The following is a 20107-nucleotide window of genomic DNA, read 5'->3' as shown; positions in this document are numbered from 1 at the left end:
TCCAAAAGAAAATGACCAAGAGGGCACGGTGGATCGATGCAGGGTAGTCGAGTAATTTTAGAAAACAATTGGAAGGCAAATCCAATATTGGTCTTCATTGTTTGCTACTTAAATTAGCATCATCTTTGTGACTATATGAAATGTAGATCTGCAAGTTAAAGTAGAATCCTTTGAGTGTTCGAGTTTCTCTGAAAGAAAGGATGTATTTTCAATGTTCATGTCCCTCTCAAACCCTGTATTCATGGAAAGTATAACAATTATAAAATAAGTGAGAATAAGAAAAAAAGACGAAAAATTAGAAAATGTTTGAGGGCTTACTTCTGACGCGAGAAGTTCCTTGTATCGATTACGGGCTATGTGAGTTTCTGCCGGACAACTTACTTATTTATGGGTTTTCTCGGGATTGTTTCGTTTCCTCTCATATGCACAGTTTCCCAATTCTTTCATAATAATCCATTTCGTCCATCACCACCTAGTTTAGATTAGATGGCATAACCGTGCAACAAAATGACTATTTTAGTTTTCTTTATTAAATTAAACGTCTTAGGTTTTCTTGAGAAATAAGTTTTTATGTACTGTTATAATGGATACGTTTGTTATCAACTTATATATTGTGAACCTGAGTTTATTTTATCAAAATGGTGTAGGGTGTAGCTGTTAGAGTTTCGTGGCAAACCCAAATTGCACCTGTTAGTATCTGGAACTAACAGTACATTTTTAACGCATCTTTGATGTGCAAATCATAGGTGTTGATAATTCGGGGATGTTCCACCACTGTTTGTTTAACGTAAAAACAGATCCGTGACAAAATAAAAAAGCAAGTCACTGATTTATTAAAAGTGTATTCAGAATAAACTAAATTGAGTGTATGTTGTGTTGAGCATGTCTGTAGGTTTGTTTGAGTAGCATGTCTGTGGGTTTGTTTGAGTAGCATGTCTGTGGGATATATAATAGATATAAATATCAGGTTAGAATGTTGTAGATAGGTTTCTGATTGGAAAGAACATACCTTCACGCCGTCTAAATGTCCTGAGAATGGACATTTTATTCTGCTTCAGCGTTTTCCTAGACTAATAAACTCAGACTCCTAGTACAATGAAGAATACTGTGGATGTAAGAATTCTGAAAAGCACATAGATCAACTAAAAATGTCCCTTACATCATTCGTTTTGACAGCACACTAAACTGAAAGATCTTTCAATATGCTGTACGACGATTGTGTTATTGTTTACAATCACATTATGCAGTACAATATTTTACAATAAGGTAACCAAATAGTTTGCAACATTGAGTTACAACACCAGACATTCGCTTATGACACAAAAACACAACAATAGCAAAGAGAGTTAAAGATTTTAGAATGTAGCTAAAATTTGTTTCCCAAAATTATGTTTTTAAACGTGAAAACTAAGATTTCACAATATAAAATATTAATAGCACTTATGCAGATAGATTTTTTAGTTGCAGTTCTGAAAATGTTTGAATTTCTCACTTCCATATTTTAACCTAGTCCTCTTGTAGTTTTAACTATGAAGATATGTATGATCGATTTATTATAGTGTGTTTAGTGAGTACGTCTTTAATGAGATACATGGAAGTTGGTCGGAATCGTAGTCAGCTTCGTAACTTAGATTTTTTCTGGGGGGGGGACAAGCATTAATACGCGTATTTGGGCTCATAGGAAAAAAATATTTTTCTAATTTTTGGGACACCTCTTTCCATCTTTCTCAAACTCTCTATGGGGCCCCTGGAGCCTGTAGGCCCTCCCGCACGGCAAGGTCTACGGGGCCGTTAGTTACGCCTCTGGGGCCATACAGGAAAAATTAATTAAGGGGACGATACACAAAATATCAAAGCCATACGAATAAATATTAATTGTAGGGTCTTAATAATAGACATTTTTTTCCTGAAATGAGCCCACGAATCATTTTGTTTCATTTACCTTTTGTGTGTTATTTTGTTTATGTAATGTTGTTACCCTGTTTGATGCTTCATTTATAATTTCATATCCGTATCGTATATGAAATAAGAAAATTTTATCTTAAAATGGGTCCCCTTGAAAGGACGGTGAGCTTCTCTGGCGGACAGTTGCCCCCTGTCCCACCACAAGTTATACGACAAATTATACATGCGTTAAAATATCAAATAATACTTTTGATAAAGTGGACACTTTCAAATATATAGGATCATTATTAACAGACGAAAATTATATTCACGAAGAAATTAAATGTCGACTGAAAGTTGGCAAGTTGTGTTGTTATTCAGTTCAAAATCTTTTGTCGTCGTGAATTCTGTCGAAGAATTTGTAGCTTAAAGTATAGAAAACTATTATCATTCCTGTTGTTCTGTATGGTTGCGAAACATGGTCACTTACTCTAAATGAAGAACGTAGACTGAAAGTAGTTGAGAACAAGATCCTGAGACGAATATTCAGACCAAAGAAGAACGGGAAGGGGGGTGCAGTAATTTCATAACGAGGAACTACATAACTGATACGGTTTACCAAACATGTTAGGGTCATCAAATCTAGAAGGTTCAGGTGGGCAGGTCATGTAACCAGAATGGAAGAAAGTAGGAACGCTTTCAAAGTCTTAACTGGAAGATCAATCGGAAAACGACCATTAGGAAGACCTAAGCAATGATGGGAGGACAATATTAAGATGGATTTTGCAGAAATGGGAAAACAAAGGAGAAACTGGATCAAATTGGCTAAGAACAGAAGTCAGTAGAGATCTTTTGTGAATGAGGCATTGAACCTCCAGGTTCCATAGGACATAGAGTTAGTTAGTTAGTTTAGTGAGGATGTCGCAATACGATTTCTTTACACAAAAAGGAAGAGTATCTGCACGTTTTAATATTTTCTGTTTCTCTAGCTGGATTAGAGTGGGGCATTTTTAATTAATTGATAGAATATAACCACTAGAAATTCACTTAGACCTGCATATGTCAAGAGAGTGGAAAACGATTTACACAAATTCCTTGCTATTGTGAATCAATCAACTTAACCCACTCACAAACAAAATTTGTATATAGCATATCATGAATAAAAGATATATAAGAAAGAGCTTAATAATACTAAATCACTATTATCTTTGATTGTAAATCACATTTTAAAAAAAGAACAATCATAAAATGTACGTTACTGTGAAAATTTTCAGATTTTCTCCAGAAATGCATGTACATATTTTTAACGAAAGCAAATTCTATATTATGTGTTAGAGCGTAATTTTATACATATCTCAATTAAGCACAATACACGTTACATGCATTTGTACAGTTACTGAAGGTGTTCAACTTGATTGCAATTTTTATAAGACCAAAGTTCAAGAAACAGGATTTCAAGCTATACATCTTTGCGGTCTCCCATTTTATACTTATCAAATGGCATCAAACGTCTCAAACTTGACACAACATTGTGTAATTGTCGAACGTATAGGAGGACCTGTTTCAAAATTACGCCTCCACTCATATTATACTTCAGCTCATTTCAAGAATGAAATAGCACTCTAAAATGACCTTCTTTTGCTTAAATGTCAATCGTGCAGCGGTCATTTTCTTTCAGAGCATAACTGTGGGACCAGTCCCAAACTGGTCCTGGTGGCTAGGCGGCGATCTTCGCCCAGACAAGGATCAAATAAAAAAGGAGGCCAAAATAAAAGAAATTAATATAAAGAGGAGGTTAGGAGAAAGAGAAAAAATGTAAAATAACGTCTGCGACAACTAATATTCTTGTCAACAGCCGCAGCAGCATCTTGTATACATCAAGCTCTTTGAGCATTCCATTAAAAATTTGTTGCGACTCAGCAAATTGCCTAGGAAAGTTGGACTTTTATAATTTGGAATGTAATTTAATTCGTTTAAATAAAATTATGAATGCAATTTTTTATGATTGTTAATGTCCAAGTGTTAATCTTAAAATATCAATCTCTTAGTAAGGATATTGCATAATAACAGTCTTAGAATAACCAAACAATTGCATGGTTACTTTTCTGTCCCGTGCGTAACGATGAGTCGAAAAAGAAGACAATGAGAAGCTAATTAAATTCTATTTTTCAATTTAAAAATATAATGCACAGTAAGGAGGATGAATGTAGAACATAAGTAATGGCATATAAAATAAAAATGCACAGAGAATGCATAAATCGAAGAGAATGTCCAATGAAATTGAGGTTGTTAAATGAGCTTTTTGTCTGAATCCCGTGCGTAACGCTTAATGTTGGCTTATAACTCAAATTTGCAATTGTTTTGAATGTTTCATTTTATTTAACTATGCACTAATAATTTCCCCCTAATTTTAAGATACTTTTTATTTTATTTGAAAATAAGTTTTTGTTTAAAAAAGCAGTTTTTGTGTACAAATGTCCCGTGCGTAACGCTTAGTATCGCCCAACAGATGACGTTGCGGCTAGTTGCACCGAACTGTATAGAATTGTAAATTCATAATTTTGTCTGTGTTATTCTCATAAATATTGTTACGTAACATAAACTCTGATTTTATATTATGATCTTCATGGTAGAATTATAGTGTGACTACTAAAGAATAAGGTTCTTTATCTAAGGTGATAGTGTGCTTTTATCGTGGGAAAACAGTGTCCAGTTGGGGTAATGGTGGTTGGGAGGATTGAGAATTCGGGGCAACATAATATACCAGCCGCCGCGGCCAAGTTGTAGCCAGTCCGAAACTGTGTGGGACGTATAGCTGGAAAATGTCATGTAACATTTTTTCTATATCATTAGAGCAACGACGTCGGTTGAGTAAGTAATATACTACACGTATATATGACCCATTCAGAGCAAGCGAAATTACCTCAAATAACCAAGTTATGAGAAATTGAGATAAGTTTGTGTGGTGGGATCAACCGCATGGAGACGTTGTCACTTCGTTTTCTTTTTATTTTGTAAGCGTTATTTACTATATCAAGACATGATTAATTTAGACTCTGGAAGGAGGTTCAAGTAGAGATCTGAAAGGCAAAAGACATTCAAACTGACCAAAGGTGACCCTATTCCGTTGTACATTGAACGCAAAATATAGTAAGGATACAACAGAGAAAAGAATATTCAGATACCATATATTAAGTTATGTATAAATGTATTGACATGATCTACGTATATACAGGATTTGTCTGTAAAGTATAGAGACTGGTCTCTGCACGGTGCTCCAGTCAACAGCAGCGTGCTCCCCGGCGGTGGGATATGTAATGGGGGGTCTAAGCTAAGCAACACGCCGGCGACAGTCGCATCAGAGCTCTGACGTAGTGAGGATCACGCGTGGGGCTAAAGCTGTTATTTAATTTTTGCCACGGCAGAGAACGTGAGGAAAACGTTCGAGCTCGGAGGGATCGCCGCCTGGTGCACTGAGATCGCTGCTGTCTACTGCAGTGTCAAGCGGCTACCAATCTCATTACTTTACGAAACAAACCCTGCATAAAAAGTTGGGAAATCTGTCTTTGGAACATGCAAAATTTGAAACTTCTGTCTTTTTGTTTGTGAAACATGTTAAATTATATACAAAAGAATCATTAGTTTATTCCTTACCTTTTAACGTGATTGACGTAGGACGGCGAATTGTTATCTCCTATAACCGTGTCTATTTCTTTCTGGACCTTTTCCTGAACTTCGGGATGCAGCACCATATATAAGATAAAGACACTTAACGTGTTACTAGCTGTGCCCAAGCCACCAAGGAGCATATCTGTTATTATGTCCTTACAAGTTGCCTCTGTAAATTTAAATATTAAGAGAAAAAATAACTGTACCAGTGAGAAATTGTGTGGTGTGAACACTACATTTTATGTAAATTTATGATGAGTAAGAAGAAAGCACTGGCAACAAAGTGGTCACATTGTAGATGAAGACACGATTGTGTAGCTGTTACTGGCATATATAGTAAAAAGCTATTCATAGCAATCAGGGTTGCTCGTGTAATATTTGGATGCACGAAGACATAGTAGTTAAATTTCGGTGTGAAATTATACTACCGTAATCATGTTTCCGAAATTGGAGCAACGTTGCATACAGATTAAGTTGTCCTGGGGCAGAAACTATAGACATTTTCTTGTAGGTCTCCTGGAAATCTATGATAATGAAATATTTTTATTTCAGACTTACCTACCGCTCAGAAGCAGCATTTCGACAAAGTCGTAAAACAGAGGAGGATTCACCACGTGCAGAAATCCTGTCCACGAAGCTCTGTACTTGGAGTTTGTTTTTCGGCGAATCAGGGCTGGATAGCAAGGGAGTTAATTACACGAGTATGTGTTTTATGTGTTATAGTACGTGCTAGAAGTCTCAAAATCAAATTGTGTTCATCACCCTAAACTTTTACAAGTGACTGTTCAGGGCATTATAAGGTGGGAGCTCAAGCGCTTCTGGATCGAATCATCACCACGGACGAAACCCTGGCGCAGTTGTACGATCCTGAATTGAAACATTTTAATGAATTATCTCACTCTTTTTCTCCAGGCAAATTCCCAAAAATTCCTCCAAAATGCCTTAAAGCTTAAAGCAAATCTTATAGTGGTGTGTAATGCGTATCATGTGAACACATTCCATCTTGCGGGTTCTCCTAACCGGACAGTAAATGTCGTCTAATTACATAATCTTAATCCTGCTTTGTTCACGAAGGGACAATAGTTCCATGCGCATCCTATTATTATCCTGTAGGGCAATAACCATAGTCGCAATTCTACGCTTTGGAATACAAGGCCCCTTAGCAGCCTTGCACTGAACAAATATGATCCCTGTGCGTTTGACCTTTTCACTAACTGAAGGAAGTACTTAAAATACATTTTGTTATCAAAGACGACATTTCCTATAAGCTAGAGGAACTTATCCAGAAAATCGATAAAAATTGTAGTTTGGCTGATAGACAAGGACTTCCAGGAGTATAAAAATTTAGCCATAAATATGACTGGGTTTGACAGTGATTCCATGCACATATTTGTAAGATCTGCATACAATGCATTTATTCCATATGGGTGGGTTGTCGTGACTTTTTTTCTAATACTCGTAGTTATGGATTTATATTAAATCATCCTTAATTTCATTCGATTTGTTGAATTAAAGCGCCTGCTGTGGAACAGTAATTCAGAAATGAAGTATTTTATTTATCTCCTAAACTGTAAATGTTAAAAACACTAATGTAGGATTGTAAGTAATTTGTGATGAATAGATTGGTGGATAATGAAAGAAACATGTGTGTAGATATTTAAAGACACACGAAAACGATTTGCCTTTATTATCATCAGTTACCCTTTACCCAGAGTGTCAGTATCTTAGACTCTGGGATAAGAAGCAAACCTTTTCCCGGTATTGCCTTTCAAGCAGTACGGTACTTCTAATGACGGTAGACGTACACCGAGTATTACTGGATCCCTGAGCAATGTAGGGTGGACTGCTGTCATAGTCAAGTACGAACTTTCGGAGTTCGGGAGAAGGACCACTTCCAGTACTCTCCTTCCATATCAAAAAATATTAGTGGGCACAGGTTCGTCATCATTTAGAGATACGGCTGGAGCTTTCATTTGCCGGTAGGTTATCGTGAGGCGTTTTTTCCTACACCCATAATACACAGCAGTATTACGAAGAGAGAGTAGTGTACTGGCACCCACTGACAAGGACTGGAGATGAACGTGTCATCCGGACATCCGAATCAAACATAGTCCGTTCGATAAACATAACAATATTATGTTCATGCCCATTCTGTCTATCAATACAATACTTGGTACACACATTTCTTATCCCCTTCACTATTTCTCGAGATATATTTCGATTGTGTGTTTTTACCCGGGCCACTCCACAGGGGTCCAAAGTTGATGGGAGGGCTTTTTGCAGGGAATTTTTTCGACATTATCCAATTTTCCCTGTTCAAGTTATGGGCCCCATCACAGCATATCTCGAAAGCTTGTTTCATGCTGAAGTGAATGAATTATAAACCACTGCTTTTAATGAACAGTGTTAATGCAATAGCTATTTCACTACAACTTTACGATTGTCTTTATACTAACATAGTTAATGGGACCCAAGGACCTACTCTGTTGTCCATGGCACCTAATGTTTTGTACATGAACACATCTTTGTTATGTTTATCGAATGGACTAGGTTTGATTCGGATGTCTGGATGACACGTTGATGTCCGTTCCTTGTGAGTTCTTTCTCCCCTCCGTATAATTAGAACAAACAAAATACATCTGGTTCATATTGGTCAGGGAGAAGTAACTCCTCCCTTATCCGTAACTCTCCATTGTGTTTATTCTCATATTTTTCACTGGGAGACTTATTTATTTTATAAACTTATATTATTGAGGAATCACACAGTTACGTAAAATGTGACACATGTTTGAATTATTATTGTAACACTTTGAACATTTTTTCTTTTTATACTTTTTGAATAAAAAATAAATAAGTACAATGTTCAAAGTTGCACTTTTGAGCTCTAGTTCTCTTTTGAGTAATGCTGGTTTTTAATGTCATACCTTCAAAGCAAATAGATGATACTTCTGGCTTACAATTAGGTCATTAACGCTTGTCTGTTTCATTTAGTTCGATATACATGGCGATCGCAATGTACAGTATAATTAAATGACATTTTCCTTATGTATTATCTAATGTATTTTCTTTTCTATATGATCTGCGAAAATAACTCAATTCTAACTATTCGATTCTTTTTAGTCTACAACATTTAACTTCGTACTATTCTATATGCATACCTGTTAACGTTGAGTCTTCCTTCTCCATTTCATATAACAAGCAGTCTATCAAGTGTCGTAAATTATTACTATTGTAACTTTTTCTGTGTGTTTCAAACATATTCTGCAGGTGGGAAGAGAAGAAATGTTTCTGTTAAATTATAATGAAAGTAACTGCAGTAAGGTATCCAAACATAAAAATAGCTGAATTTACCTACAATGGGAGATGCAATATACGCTCCAAACTTTGCTTAGTTGTATATACTTCTGATCTATTCGTATTGTTAAAACGGCGAAAGTCGGAAAATTTGTACATAAAATAACCACTTTAAAACAAACAATTAAACTATACCTGTATACCTATATAGAAGAAATTAATACATTGAAGCTATATTTAAAAAAATGGACATGGCTTATAACTATATATCACAGTTTTGTGAAGATATATCAATAACATTCAAACTTAGTCATACTTTGTTGAATTGTTATAAAAACATCACTTTTTTCCTTCCATATATTGTTTCTGAATCATTTAAATAACTCAAAGATAAAACTCAAAATATAAATTTTAAAAGCTCAGTAACGGTTGTTACGTGTGACGAGATCACATTAAAAAAAAAGTTATAATGTCAATGATATCCTAGAAGGTTATGCTTTCAGTACCTACACTTCAGGGTACTAGAGCGCCTGTAGCGGAAATCTCTGAAAACACATACGTTCGAATGAGCTGTAGGTAGTTTGAACAGCCATTCGAAACGATATGTCGAACTGGGCAAGGTTTATCTCTGCTTAATGTGAATCTTTAACGGTTTTCATGGAAGTTGTTTAGTCAAAATATTATCGTGATATAAATTTCAAGAATTATGTGAAATTGTTAATAGTTATCAACAAATCAACCTATTAACTTGTGAGAGTTCTAAATTCTATACCGAAATATCTATAATTGGTGTGATCATATGAAACGCGTGTTAACAGAGGTTATTCAAAACAGTCCTCCTGAAGGTGTTAGATGGATGTTCAAAGCATACTTAATTGGGTGAGTGTTAAAACTTGATTATTTTATACTCTCAATATATATATATATATATATATATATATATATATATATATATATATATATATATATATATATATATATATTGTTAAATTTTTCCTGCAGATCAAATATTAAATTTATATTCGAATTATAAGAATTACGAGGTATTATATTATATATATATATATATATATATATATATATATATATATATATATATATATATATATTGGATTCATTATCGAAAGTTGTATTCTTGTTGTGAAGATTTCATATTTACTAGTCAACTCAGATATATATTTTTGGATTATCAATCTTGCTTAAAAATTGTTGATATTTCATTATAGATTTTTCTGTATTGCAAATATTATTTTTCAAGAATTTTGTTATAAAATTTATCAAGCTAGAAAATCAGTTACTTTTACTTATCCAAATTACCTTAGTATTTCACAATTTTTTTCAAAAAATTATGAAGATAATAGCAGTTGACTGGTAATATTTAAGCTAGTTCTAATCTGAAATTCACTCTAAATGTAGAATAACTCCCGATAATTCTGCATGGAAATTTTAAAATGCTTACTTGCTAAAGAGAGCCATTATATATGGAAATTACGAATCCCACAAACTAATAATTGTCCTGGTTATTACAACCAGCGGCCCAGGACGGAGCCCATAGTGGCACGTTACACGGTGCTTCAGAACCGCTGTTTGTTTCAACTTTTAATGTATGGAGAAGGGAAGTTTTGAAGGTGCATACCATGTCTTCTGAACTACCGAAACTTACAGGGTGAGAAAATATTTCCGAGAGTTTGTTCCTTAACAAGGAACATTTATGAGGACACTCCTAAATAAATTTATTTGTAGACGTCGAAATTTAAGGAAAAAAACATAACACAATTCAGATGTCACAGAGTATTCTTTGAATTGATAATTGAACAAGTTTCAGGTACAAAAAACTTTCAGAGACCGGTCCTCAAGGTATATTTTAATTGTAATTTGATCATGCCACTTTTAAGAGCTTATTATTAATTTTAGATGTTATTAGGTCAATTAAAGTACTTTGTATACAAATTATTTATTCGTATACAAAGTAGTTTAATTGACCCAAAAACCTCTAAATTTAATAATAATATCTTAAAAGCAGCAAGGAAAATAGACCTACTTTTAAAGGAACATTATATTCAGAAGTTCTTATGTGAATTTAATGCTATTCAGATTAGTTTAGAAAGTTCACTAAAATATTCTTTGGAATAAGTTTCAGGAAAAATATTTTTTTCTTACTGAATTTGAATTTGATTAAGTGTTAATAAGAAAGATATTTAACAAACTGAAAATATCAGTGTTTGGTCGTTTATTTTTCGTTGTTTCGATTGTGATACGCTTAGTTGTTCATATTGATTGACTACATTTATTAAAGTTAAAAATAAACATGTACGCTCGGCATACATCCAATTTTCCTCTATTTATTTCTTAAAAGAAGAAAAAGAAAGAAAATGAAAGATAGTCCTAATTATATTTGGGCCACACACGAGTAAACGCGTCGCCAAACTTGTCAGTTTTTGGTTTTTTTCGTAAATTTTTAGATTGTTGCGTCTGTACCACCCAAGAGAGAAATTTTAATGAAGACAGTTCATCGATTGATACGAGGCAAACCCATCTATTTATAGGAAGATTGTTACTTGTAGCTTCTCACCAAGATATTTTCGGAAAAGTCACCATAGATGTAGCAGACGGGAGTTCGGTTTTAAACCAGTGTGGAGGCATTTCCCAAAACTAGCTAACATTCACACATTTCAGACTAACTGGAGACGAACAAACAGGAACAGAAATGACCAATACGTTGTCCAATTTATTAGAGAAATAAGCACACGAAATTTTAATGTATAAATGAAACTTCGCTACTAATATTATATAATGAACTTGGTAACATTTCCGGGAGGTAACATTTAAACGCATAGAAATTTGGTAATAATTAAACACATGGTAAAGAAACAGCCCCAACGATATGAGAACCCGGCACTTTGCTTCGAGAGAGAAAAACAAATCTAAAAAAATAAATGGATCATTATTTTTTAAAAGGATTTCTCTCTCTCTCTCTATCTCGCTCTCTCTCTCTCTCTCCCTAATCTATTCACATACGTATAATTATGTATTATGTATTACATATAATTATATACGTAACAACCTTATCAATTCACTGCTAGGCGAAAGATCCCTGACCTAGCTGAAAGCAGGACATAATCTGTGGAAATATTTATAGATAATATATGATTATTATCATTATTATTATTATTATTATTACTACTACTATTATTATTGGTACTAGTAGTGTGCAATCTTATAAAAAGAAATTGTGAAAAGGAGGATCATTTTAATAGTGTATAACCATTTAAAGTGGATATAGATACTTTTATAGGACTACCTTAATTACCATTATATATCTACATGGCTTATATGTTGTAAATTTAGTTATATTTAACCAACAAGTATTAATGTCATTATTAACACTATCAGTAGTACGAGTATAGTTTTATTCAATAATTATTAACACCACCACTATTTCGATTTTTTTACACCATCACCCAAAAAGAAATGGTGGGAGGCTTGAACATCGTTACAGTCCGAGACTTTCAGAAGTCATTCATTGACTTACAGGGGAAGGTCGCGGGGTGTCACTCTGACTTCATGTCGATACTGTGCTAATTCGACTCCTTTCTACATATATAAACATTAGGCAAACGGAGAAATCCTCGATCGCAAACTTGCTCGAATTTGAGCGTAAAAATTTCAAAATTGAACAGGTTTTGCGAAAAAATTTGAGGTAGCCATTTTTTAAAATACGCGTTTCATTTTTGAATCAGAGTGCCCAATAGAATGATTAGGTCGAAACGTACGGAATTTGGAAGGTATGGGTATTTATTGTGGAGGAGGCAAACGATAATGGCATCCTATAACTTCCAAATTGCCTCCCATTTCGCACACAGAGTCATTAAACTGTTAGAATTGTATTTGCTGCTCCTATTCGACTGTATTCTCATTAAAAATATCATTTTATATGTCTCCAAGACGCTTTTTCAGGTGTACTAAATTCAATGAACAACATCTTGGTATTTATAATTAATCGTTTCATTATATATATATATAAAGAGAGAGAGAGAAATGAGGAAATAGTCGAACAAAAGTATAATAGCTAACAAATGTAGTAATAGAAGAAGTATCACAGAAAAATGCATTGAAAAATCGGCACATAGCACAATATGATAGTGTTTAGAAATTGTTAACTTTAAACAGTTGACTCATTACAATGAATTTCACAACACATATTCATAAATAAAGAAAGGTTGTATTGAAAAATTACTACTACATCTGTCTTGGTTAAATGAAAACTGAATACTCTTCAGAAATATTGAACAATTAGCTTAAGAGTTATCGCTGCAAAGAAATATTATATTTTAGACTGATCTGTGGTTCTGAAGAACGAGGTATAAACATACAAAACGAAAATAATAATGAAAGCATTTACGTTACAAGAACTGTTACATTGTTTGTAGCTACAGTCACATGTTGGTGCTAGTGGTCTACTATTCCATGCTTAATTTCATGCATCGAGAGCATGCCCGCGACCGTTCGGTCTCTATAATGGTCGGGTACCGCCGGCCAAGGCACCTCGCCTGTAGTTGCTCGTGACTGGACCTGAGTCCTCGGGCAAAAGGTGCACCGCCAGGATTAGTACCCTAATCCTGACTCGCCTAGGCGATGTAACCCGCATTCTCTGAGGAAGTGGCATACGCGCACTGCGTGACCAGACCGAAGTTCTGAGTGCTTACCAGTTGGCCTACTTACTGGTGGAAGCGATCCTGCTAGTTGGTCAGTCTCTACCATATTCTGCAGGCATGGTTCCACAGCTGTTCAAGGCAAGCTAACCTTCCGCACATGTTGACCGTTACCCAGGTTCCTGGGATTAGCTCCCATATACTACCGAATCCCACAGTATGGCCACAGCCCGGCAGAGTCCAACCCAATCCAGGAATCTCAGGCAATGCCTGAGGAGGCTCGCTTCCCGGCCCTGCCTAACTCTATCGTTCAACTGGGAACCACCTTTGCGTGTAGAGGTACCACGCACACATCGAGATACTTTGCATCTCATCCCGAATCCAATGTTACATGTTGAGTTTGGTTCCGGACCATATCCTACAGATTCTTCCCTGGCATAGGATCAGAGTCGTTACCCAGATTCCTGAGTTTGGCCCCTCCCCCACTTCCAGTCAGTCTACTTGCAGGCATGAGTCCGACACTCCCCTCCCGGTAGGATCGTCCAAGCAATACGGGACTACCTCCCTTTAGCGTGATGAGGTACCACGAACACGTTGAGATACTCGGTATCTCTTCTCAGTCCTAATAGCACGCGAAAGTTGCCATTTCGTAGAAGGGCCGTGGCCACTGTTCTTCCCCGGTAGAACCGTCCGAAGGAACTACAGTCACAGTACGAAGTCAAGCTTAAAGAAGGAAACTGTAAAAAGCGAGTTATTTGAGTAATATTATATAGACAATACCGTCGAATAGACGTGGCCAAAACACTTTATCACCCTAAAGACACACTGCATACGTTTTGACCTCGCCACTACGTTAGACACCCAAGAAAACCTTCCGAAATCAAACATGAAGCTTCTATCTTAAAAAATGGTTACTTCAAACTTTTTGGAAAATCTGTTCAAATTTAAACTGTTAATGCTCGTAATACAAACACGCTACCGATCGATGATTTCTCCGGTTGCCTATTTCATATGTTAAAAGGAGTTGAATGATCATAGTATGGATATGAAGTAAGAGTGACACCCTGCTAAATTCCTTAGTGGATCATCTAAAGGTGTGAACGGTGAAAGGGAGCTTCTGCTTTGAATAAATCTAAGTTGATTGCCCTAGTTAATCGTTTATCTTTTACAGACCCAGTCTCGTGTTTTATCTCATGCATTGTGTATTTTCAAAAAAAAATCAAAGTTATAGCAAAGTAATACCTGGATATACTTTCCAAAACACTGTTTCATCCTAATTTGATGATTATATCCTGAAAACTCTGGAGCAATGAATCGAAGTGCTGGACATGCATTTAAAAATCCTCCAGATTTAAAGAGTGTTATTTCCAGTTCTTCAAAAGCATATTTTAATTCATGTAGCAATGGGTCATCGTAATTAAAGGTATGCCCTGCAATCAATCCCCACAGACAATTCATAACGGATGCGTGAAATGTGTGGTTCATTAGAACTCCCTTGGATCCACATTCTTCATTTCTATGTTCCAACATTTCTGTTAAACGTACAGCTTCATGTATGATAATTGATTCCATAGAATTCTTTCCAAAACCTAAATTCTTCAACACCTTCATGCTTATCCTTCTATGTTTGAACCAGGATGATCCACTTGTGAATATAATTCCTGGAATAAAAGACCCATATTTATGATAACGGAATACATAGTTACCTTGCGGATTGTCAAATGAATAAAAAAAGTTATTTGATACACTTTTATAGTTTAAGGAAAACGGTAGAATATTCAAGTACATTTATGTTTGAAATTTCATAATTTTGAAAATAATATAGTGCCACGTTATTCCAAAGTAAAATATATTTTTTTCTTGTTAGGATACTCTAATTTCAATTTACCATCAGGTTTATTATTATGCTTTCAAATCACGATAGTGCGTGGAGTTAGCGTAAAAATATTTCACTTCCGGCTACCAGTCTGCAATTTTACACAGTTCTTATATGTATACCAAAGAACAGAAAACCGCCGGGAGACACTCGATCCAATGCCCAGAACGCGTGTGATGACGTCATCAAAATGGCGGACAGCTTGATTCAAAAAATAAGCCATATCTCCGTTAGTTATGGAGCGATTCTCTTCAAACTTGGCTCATTTTAAAGGAAATTAAATTTGCAATAAAACATGTTACCAAAATATTTCCTCTAAAATTAACCGTTTCGGAGTTATTTAAGAATTTAATAAATTAATGAGTATTTATTGAAGAAAAATACAAAATAACTCCGAAACCCTTAGTTCTAGACGAAACTCTTTGGTAACGTGTTATAACGAAGAAAATCGGTCAATAAATAACTGAGATATCACATATAACGTGTTAACTACATTATTAAAATGGGTGTCACGACTTCTAACAGATAGCGACAAATTCATCCAAAATACTTCACTTCCATATACCAGTCTCAAATTTTACACAGTATTTATATATATAATAAATAATTTTAAAATACCTGGGAGGCACTTGATTTAACACGCTGAACTCCTATGTTGACGTCATCAAAATGGCCGCCGGGATTAAAAACATAGGTTTGCTTAAATGCAAATATCTCCGTTACCGATCATTTTATTGAGTCTTCCAATTGTTCCATTTGAAAGATAATGAAATAAGCTACAAAAATGTTATTCGACTTTAAATGGTTTATGGCGATGACAATGTGGAAGGGAGTAAAAAATCAATGTTTTGAAATGGTTACTGTTGGCTTAAAATATTTTGCAATGACATTTCTGTTATTACATGAGGCGTTAACTCAAGTAAATACACATTTCATCCATTGCAATGTTGCATGCTTGTATATTTTTTTATGAGTGATTCATCTTTAATTATAAATTATACCACAAAAGAGTGAACATGAAAATAAAAATAGTTATTTACACCTTTTAGTGAATCCAATGCCCTTTTTTTATTGATTGGCAAAAATGAAAAAAAAGACTTTTCGTTTTTTTAGGAAGGGTAACAGATATTTACAACAGTTTCTCACAATGAAAACATGTACAGTCCATATGGATTATTAACGCGGAAGACACAACTATTGAAAACAATGTAAACTTTAAACAAAGTGACAAGTTTGTAAGATTAAACTTAATTTCTGCATTGGCCCTCACAACTACAAAGTAAAGTGCAGCATCGACAGCGCGTGAAAATCTATTTGCCCTTGCTGCTATTAACTCTTTCAGCTATTCCATGGTGAAGTTTGGGCTTGTCGGCCAGAGGGGCTTGTAGTCATCTGCGGTCTTCTTCCATCCCCACTCACAAGGATCCAAGCGTTGACTGTTCCGTTGAAGTCAGTTTGTCCACAAAGAACATTGTAGGATGGCCCTCTTCAAGTGTTGCAACAGAGCGTTGCTGGTTGGTGGAATATTTTCAATGGGTCTGTTTTGGTGTGTAAAGAAAATCCGCCTGGCCTCACTGACGGTCTCTGCAGAACTTGGTGAATGGTACATAAGAACTACAAAGCGTTGAATGAGTAAAAACGTGTCATCATCTTCAGAGATGTTATCTAGAACTTGAGAATATGCCGACACGTTTTCCATGCAGTGGTTTTACCAATACTTGCAAAACTTGATATAGTGTCAGCCCCCGTAAATGCAAGGAAGAAAGGCAAAAGATCTGGACTCCTCGTGGAACTTTGTTGTGCAACTCGTGGATCGGAAGGTATTGGAGGACTTTCCACTGCCGTATTCCATCCAAAATTCTTTCAGTGTATTGAGTCTAGAAAAGGCGTACATAGCAATTACTACCACGTCACTATGAACAGTTTTCACCATGACCTTTAGAACAACCCGAGTATTCCATGGCATGCCATACATGAAGTAGGAGACGGGCATCGGCTTCTTCATGGAATTCGGAAGATATAGCCTCAAATGTCGCCTCCATTTGCGATACAATTACCTTGTCTCTGTAGGTGCAAATGACATTTTTCCCGGTGGGGAGATCCATTTTGACCAGGTTTTCAGTTGAAAATTCAGAGCTCCTCTTTGTTTTTACTGTGAGCAAGGAACGTACTGAAAGATTTGGGGATGACATTAGATTTTACATTTATTCTGAGCCCAGACCCTCTCGACTGTCTTACGTCATTTTTTAGGCTTCCTTCTAGGTAGCAGTCAAAAGCTAGGTCAACTTTTTCCACAGATCTTAATCTCATTAGAATGTATGGTTTAACAATCTGTTTGCAGTACGCTTGAAATGTCCGGCTGGATTTAGGGACAAGCATATGGATCAAGGCTGATATATCGATTATGAGCGAAGAAACTTGGGGCTCATGAGCAGTGGTCACCCGAACTCCACTTTACTTGACGATACAGGACACCACGTCGGATTTTTTATTGGTTTTCCGAGCTTGCAGCTGTCAGATATGGAAGGTGGACATGAGCTATTTTCATGGGCAAAGAACTTTTTGACGTCAATTCCCCTTGATTGACTAGCAACGTACAACTTGGCAAAAACAGTACTGTACTATTTTCTGCTTGTCTTTGGACTTAACTGTAACTTTCTTAGCACTCATCAAGGGAAGGTTGTTTCTTTTGATGACTTCATGATTGGAAACTTTTCTAAGGATTAACCGATCTTAGACGAACGTATCAAATTGGCTTTTTCCTGTAGCATTTGCCGACATGACGCTCATCGCATTTTCTTCTGGGAGAATGACTCTCCTGCTGTTGACTGTAGTTAATTCGTCATCTTCGAATGGGTTGCCGTGTGATTCAAACACTTCAACAAGGGCAGAAACGATTTTCGAATTTCTTATGAAAACTTGAAGTATCTTCATGATGCTACTCGGAACTGATGTTAGATTCCAGGTTCCGATCCTTTTCGAACTCACCAATCATACGGACAACTTCGGGTCCTGCAACCATTCATTGCAATAGCCCCTCCCCTTGACTTAGACAGGATAGGTTATTGAAGAATTTTTAATTAGTTTATTGTTCTGCTCATGTAACTGGTCATGTGCCATCCTACAAAATTTTCTTTTACTTTTGCAGCCAGATATATTTCCGTTTTGGAACTCACGGAACATTGTTGGATGCATCTCTGGCAGCTGCTTTAAGTTGTACAATAACACTGCCAGCCATCGCGCATAGTATGATCGAGAGCAAACATCCATGGACAGATTTTCTCCAGAATAGAATTAAAGTCTATCAAACTGCCCTGTCGAATGCTGCGGACCAAATCTAAAAGGAGACATTCTAGCACTATGGAGGTCTTCCCGTACATAAACTGAGCCGACTCTTCTGATCTTCGCTGAGTCCAGTTTTCAAGTAATTCGTCTTCGTCTTATTTCCAATTTTGGTAGGCTCTTTCTAACAAGATCTGAAAAGTAACAATTGTTATTTCGTGAGCGTATCATGTTCTCTTGAGATGCAACGCTTTCAATAATGATTCTGCTTTTCCCGATGTTGTGACACGAGCTTCAACAAGGTTGTCAATCCATCCACTTCCTTCTAACCAGACGCTAGGGCCATTTCTATATGGAGACCACCTAACATGACTATGATTTTGTCTTCTTCATATTTATCCGGCATGACCCATTGAAGAGACTTCAGCAAGGCGTAAACAGGTTGGTCAGCTGTGATGACCGGGGTTTGCTTCGGATTAACCTTACGAACAATGGCAGATACAATATTTGTTGCATGTAGTACAGCCGATGGCGAGTTGATGTTTTGGTTAATAATTGTAAGTAAGATTGTCGTACATTTGTTTCTCATGGAATTGAGCTCTTTCTTGGAGAAGTAGGGAACCAACGGCATTAATCCATCACATCCCGCAAAGCTTCTATCATTCAACCATTTGAGTAGATCAGGCGGCATTTCGGCTGCTACATTTTGCAGATCGGTATTTACCGTACTCATTGGAACTTCGCTTCTGAATTTTGGAGTCGGTGGCAATGTCGTATAATTTTCGGGCAGATTTGTTGTTCTTGATTGGAAGTTCAATTCAAGTTTTACAGACTCCGTAAGTTCCGTGTCCTCGGGCACGTATTGAATTAAAGATATGGATGTGCAGTGAAAAGCACTGATAGATGAGTTCGACGACGAGTCATGATCAACGTTGTCTATTGCTGCACATGTGAAGACATTATTTGCAACACTTGGGGGAAAGACAAAACCATGTTTTTCAAAATGCTCAGACATTGAGCTGGTATTAGCATTTAGAACGGATTTTACCCTGCTGTATGAAACACTCAACTCCAAGCGAAAGAGTTTATCAATGACATCAGCGCTGCGAGTTTGACTATGAAGTATGAGGCTAAGATAGAGAGGTAAAAGTGTTTCTTTTTCAAGAGGGTGAAGAATTTACTTTGTGGATCACTTTCTTGTTCTTTTTATGCAATTAAATCGCACTAGTTGTGCAATAGACTCTGTAGTACTTGACACTTTGATCTGATCTTCCATGTGCGTTCCACCAGAGTCGAGCTCTTCACCTGTAGTTGCACCTTCTAAAAGCATCCAGAAAAACATCATTAACGTTGGAGAGAGACAATTTTCAGGTGTAAACTCTCCACTGAATGATCCATCAAATTTGGGATAGTCTTGGAACATTTTATCGCGAAGAAATTTTGCTGCTCG

The 20107-nt window shown here is 36.0% G+C and overlaps 1 protein-coding gene across 1 annotated transcript in view; it reads right to left on the bottom strand.

The window, feature by feature from the left end:
• Positions 1-18645, bottom strand: part of LOC145692184 (methyl farnesoate epoxidase-like) — a 36054-nt gene extending 17409 nt beyond the window's left edge. The window contains exons 1-4 of the mRNA XM_081767482.1: positions 18552-18645; positions 14742-15160; positions 8712-8814; positions 5539-5722 (exon numbers count right to left, since the gene is read on the bottom strand). Coding sequence (XP_081623608.1) covers positions 5539-5722; positions 8712-8814; positions 14742-15160; positions 18552-18645 — 800 coding nt within the window. The remainder of the gene's footprint in view (positions 1-5538; positions 5723-8711; positions 8815-14741; positions 15161-18551) is intronic.
• Positions 18646-20107: the final 1462 nt, after the last annotated feature.

The sequence above is a fragment of the Thermobia domestica genome, chromosome 8 (genome assembly GCF_964235325.1).
Source record: "Thermobia domestica chromosome 8, izTheDome1.hap1.1, whole genome shotgun sequence".
NCBI classification, from domain to species: Eukaryota; Metazoa; Arthropoda; class Insecta; order Zygentoma; family Lepismatidae; genus Thermobia; species Thermobia domestica.
This window is presented reverse-complemented; position numbering and strand designations above follow the sequence as displayed.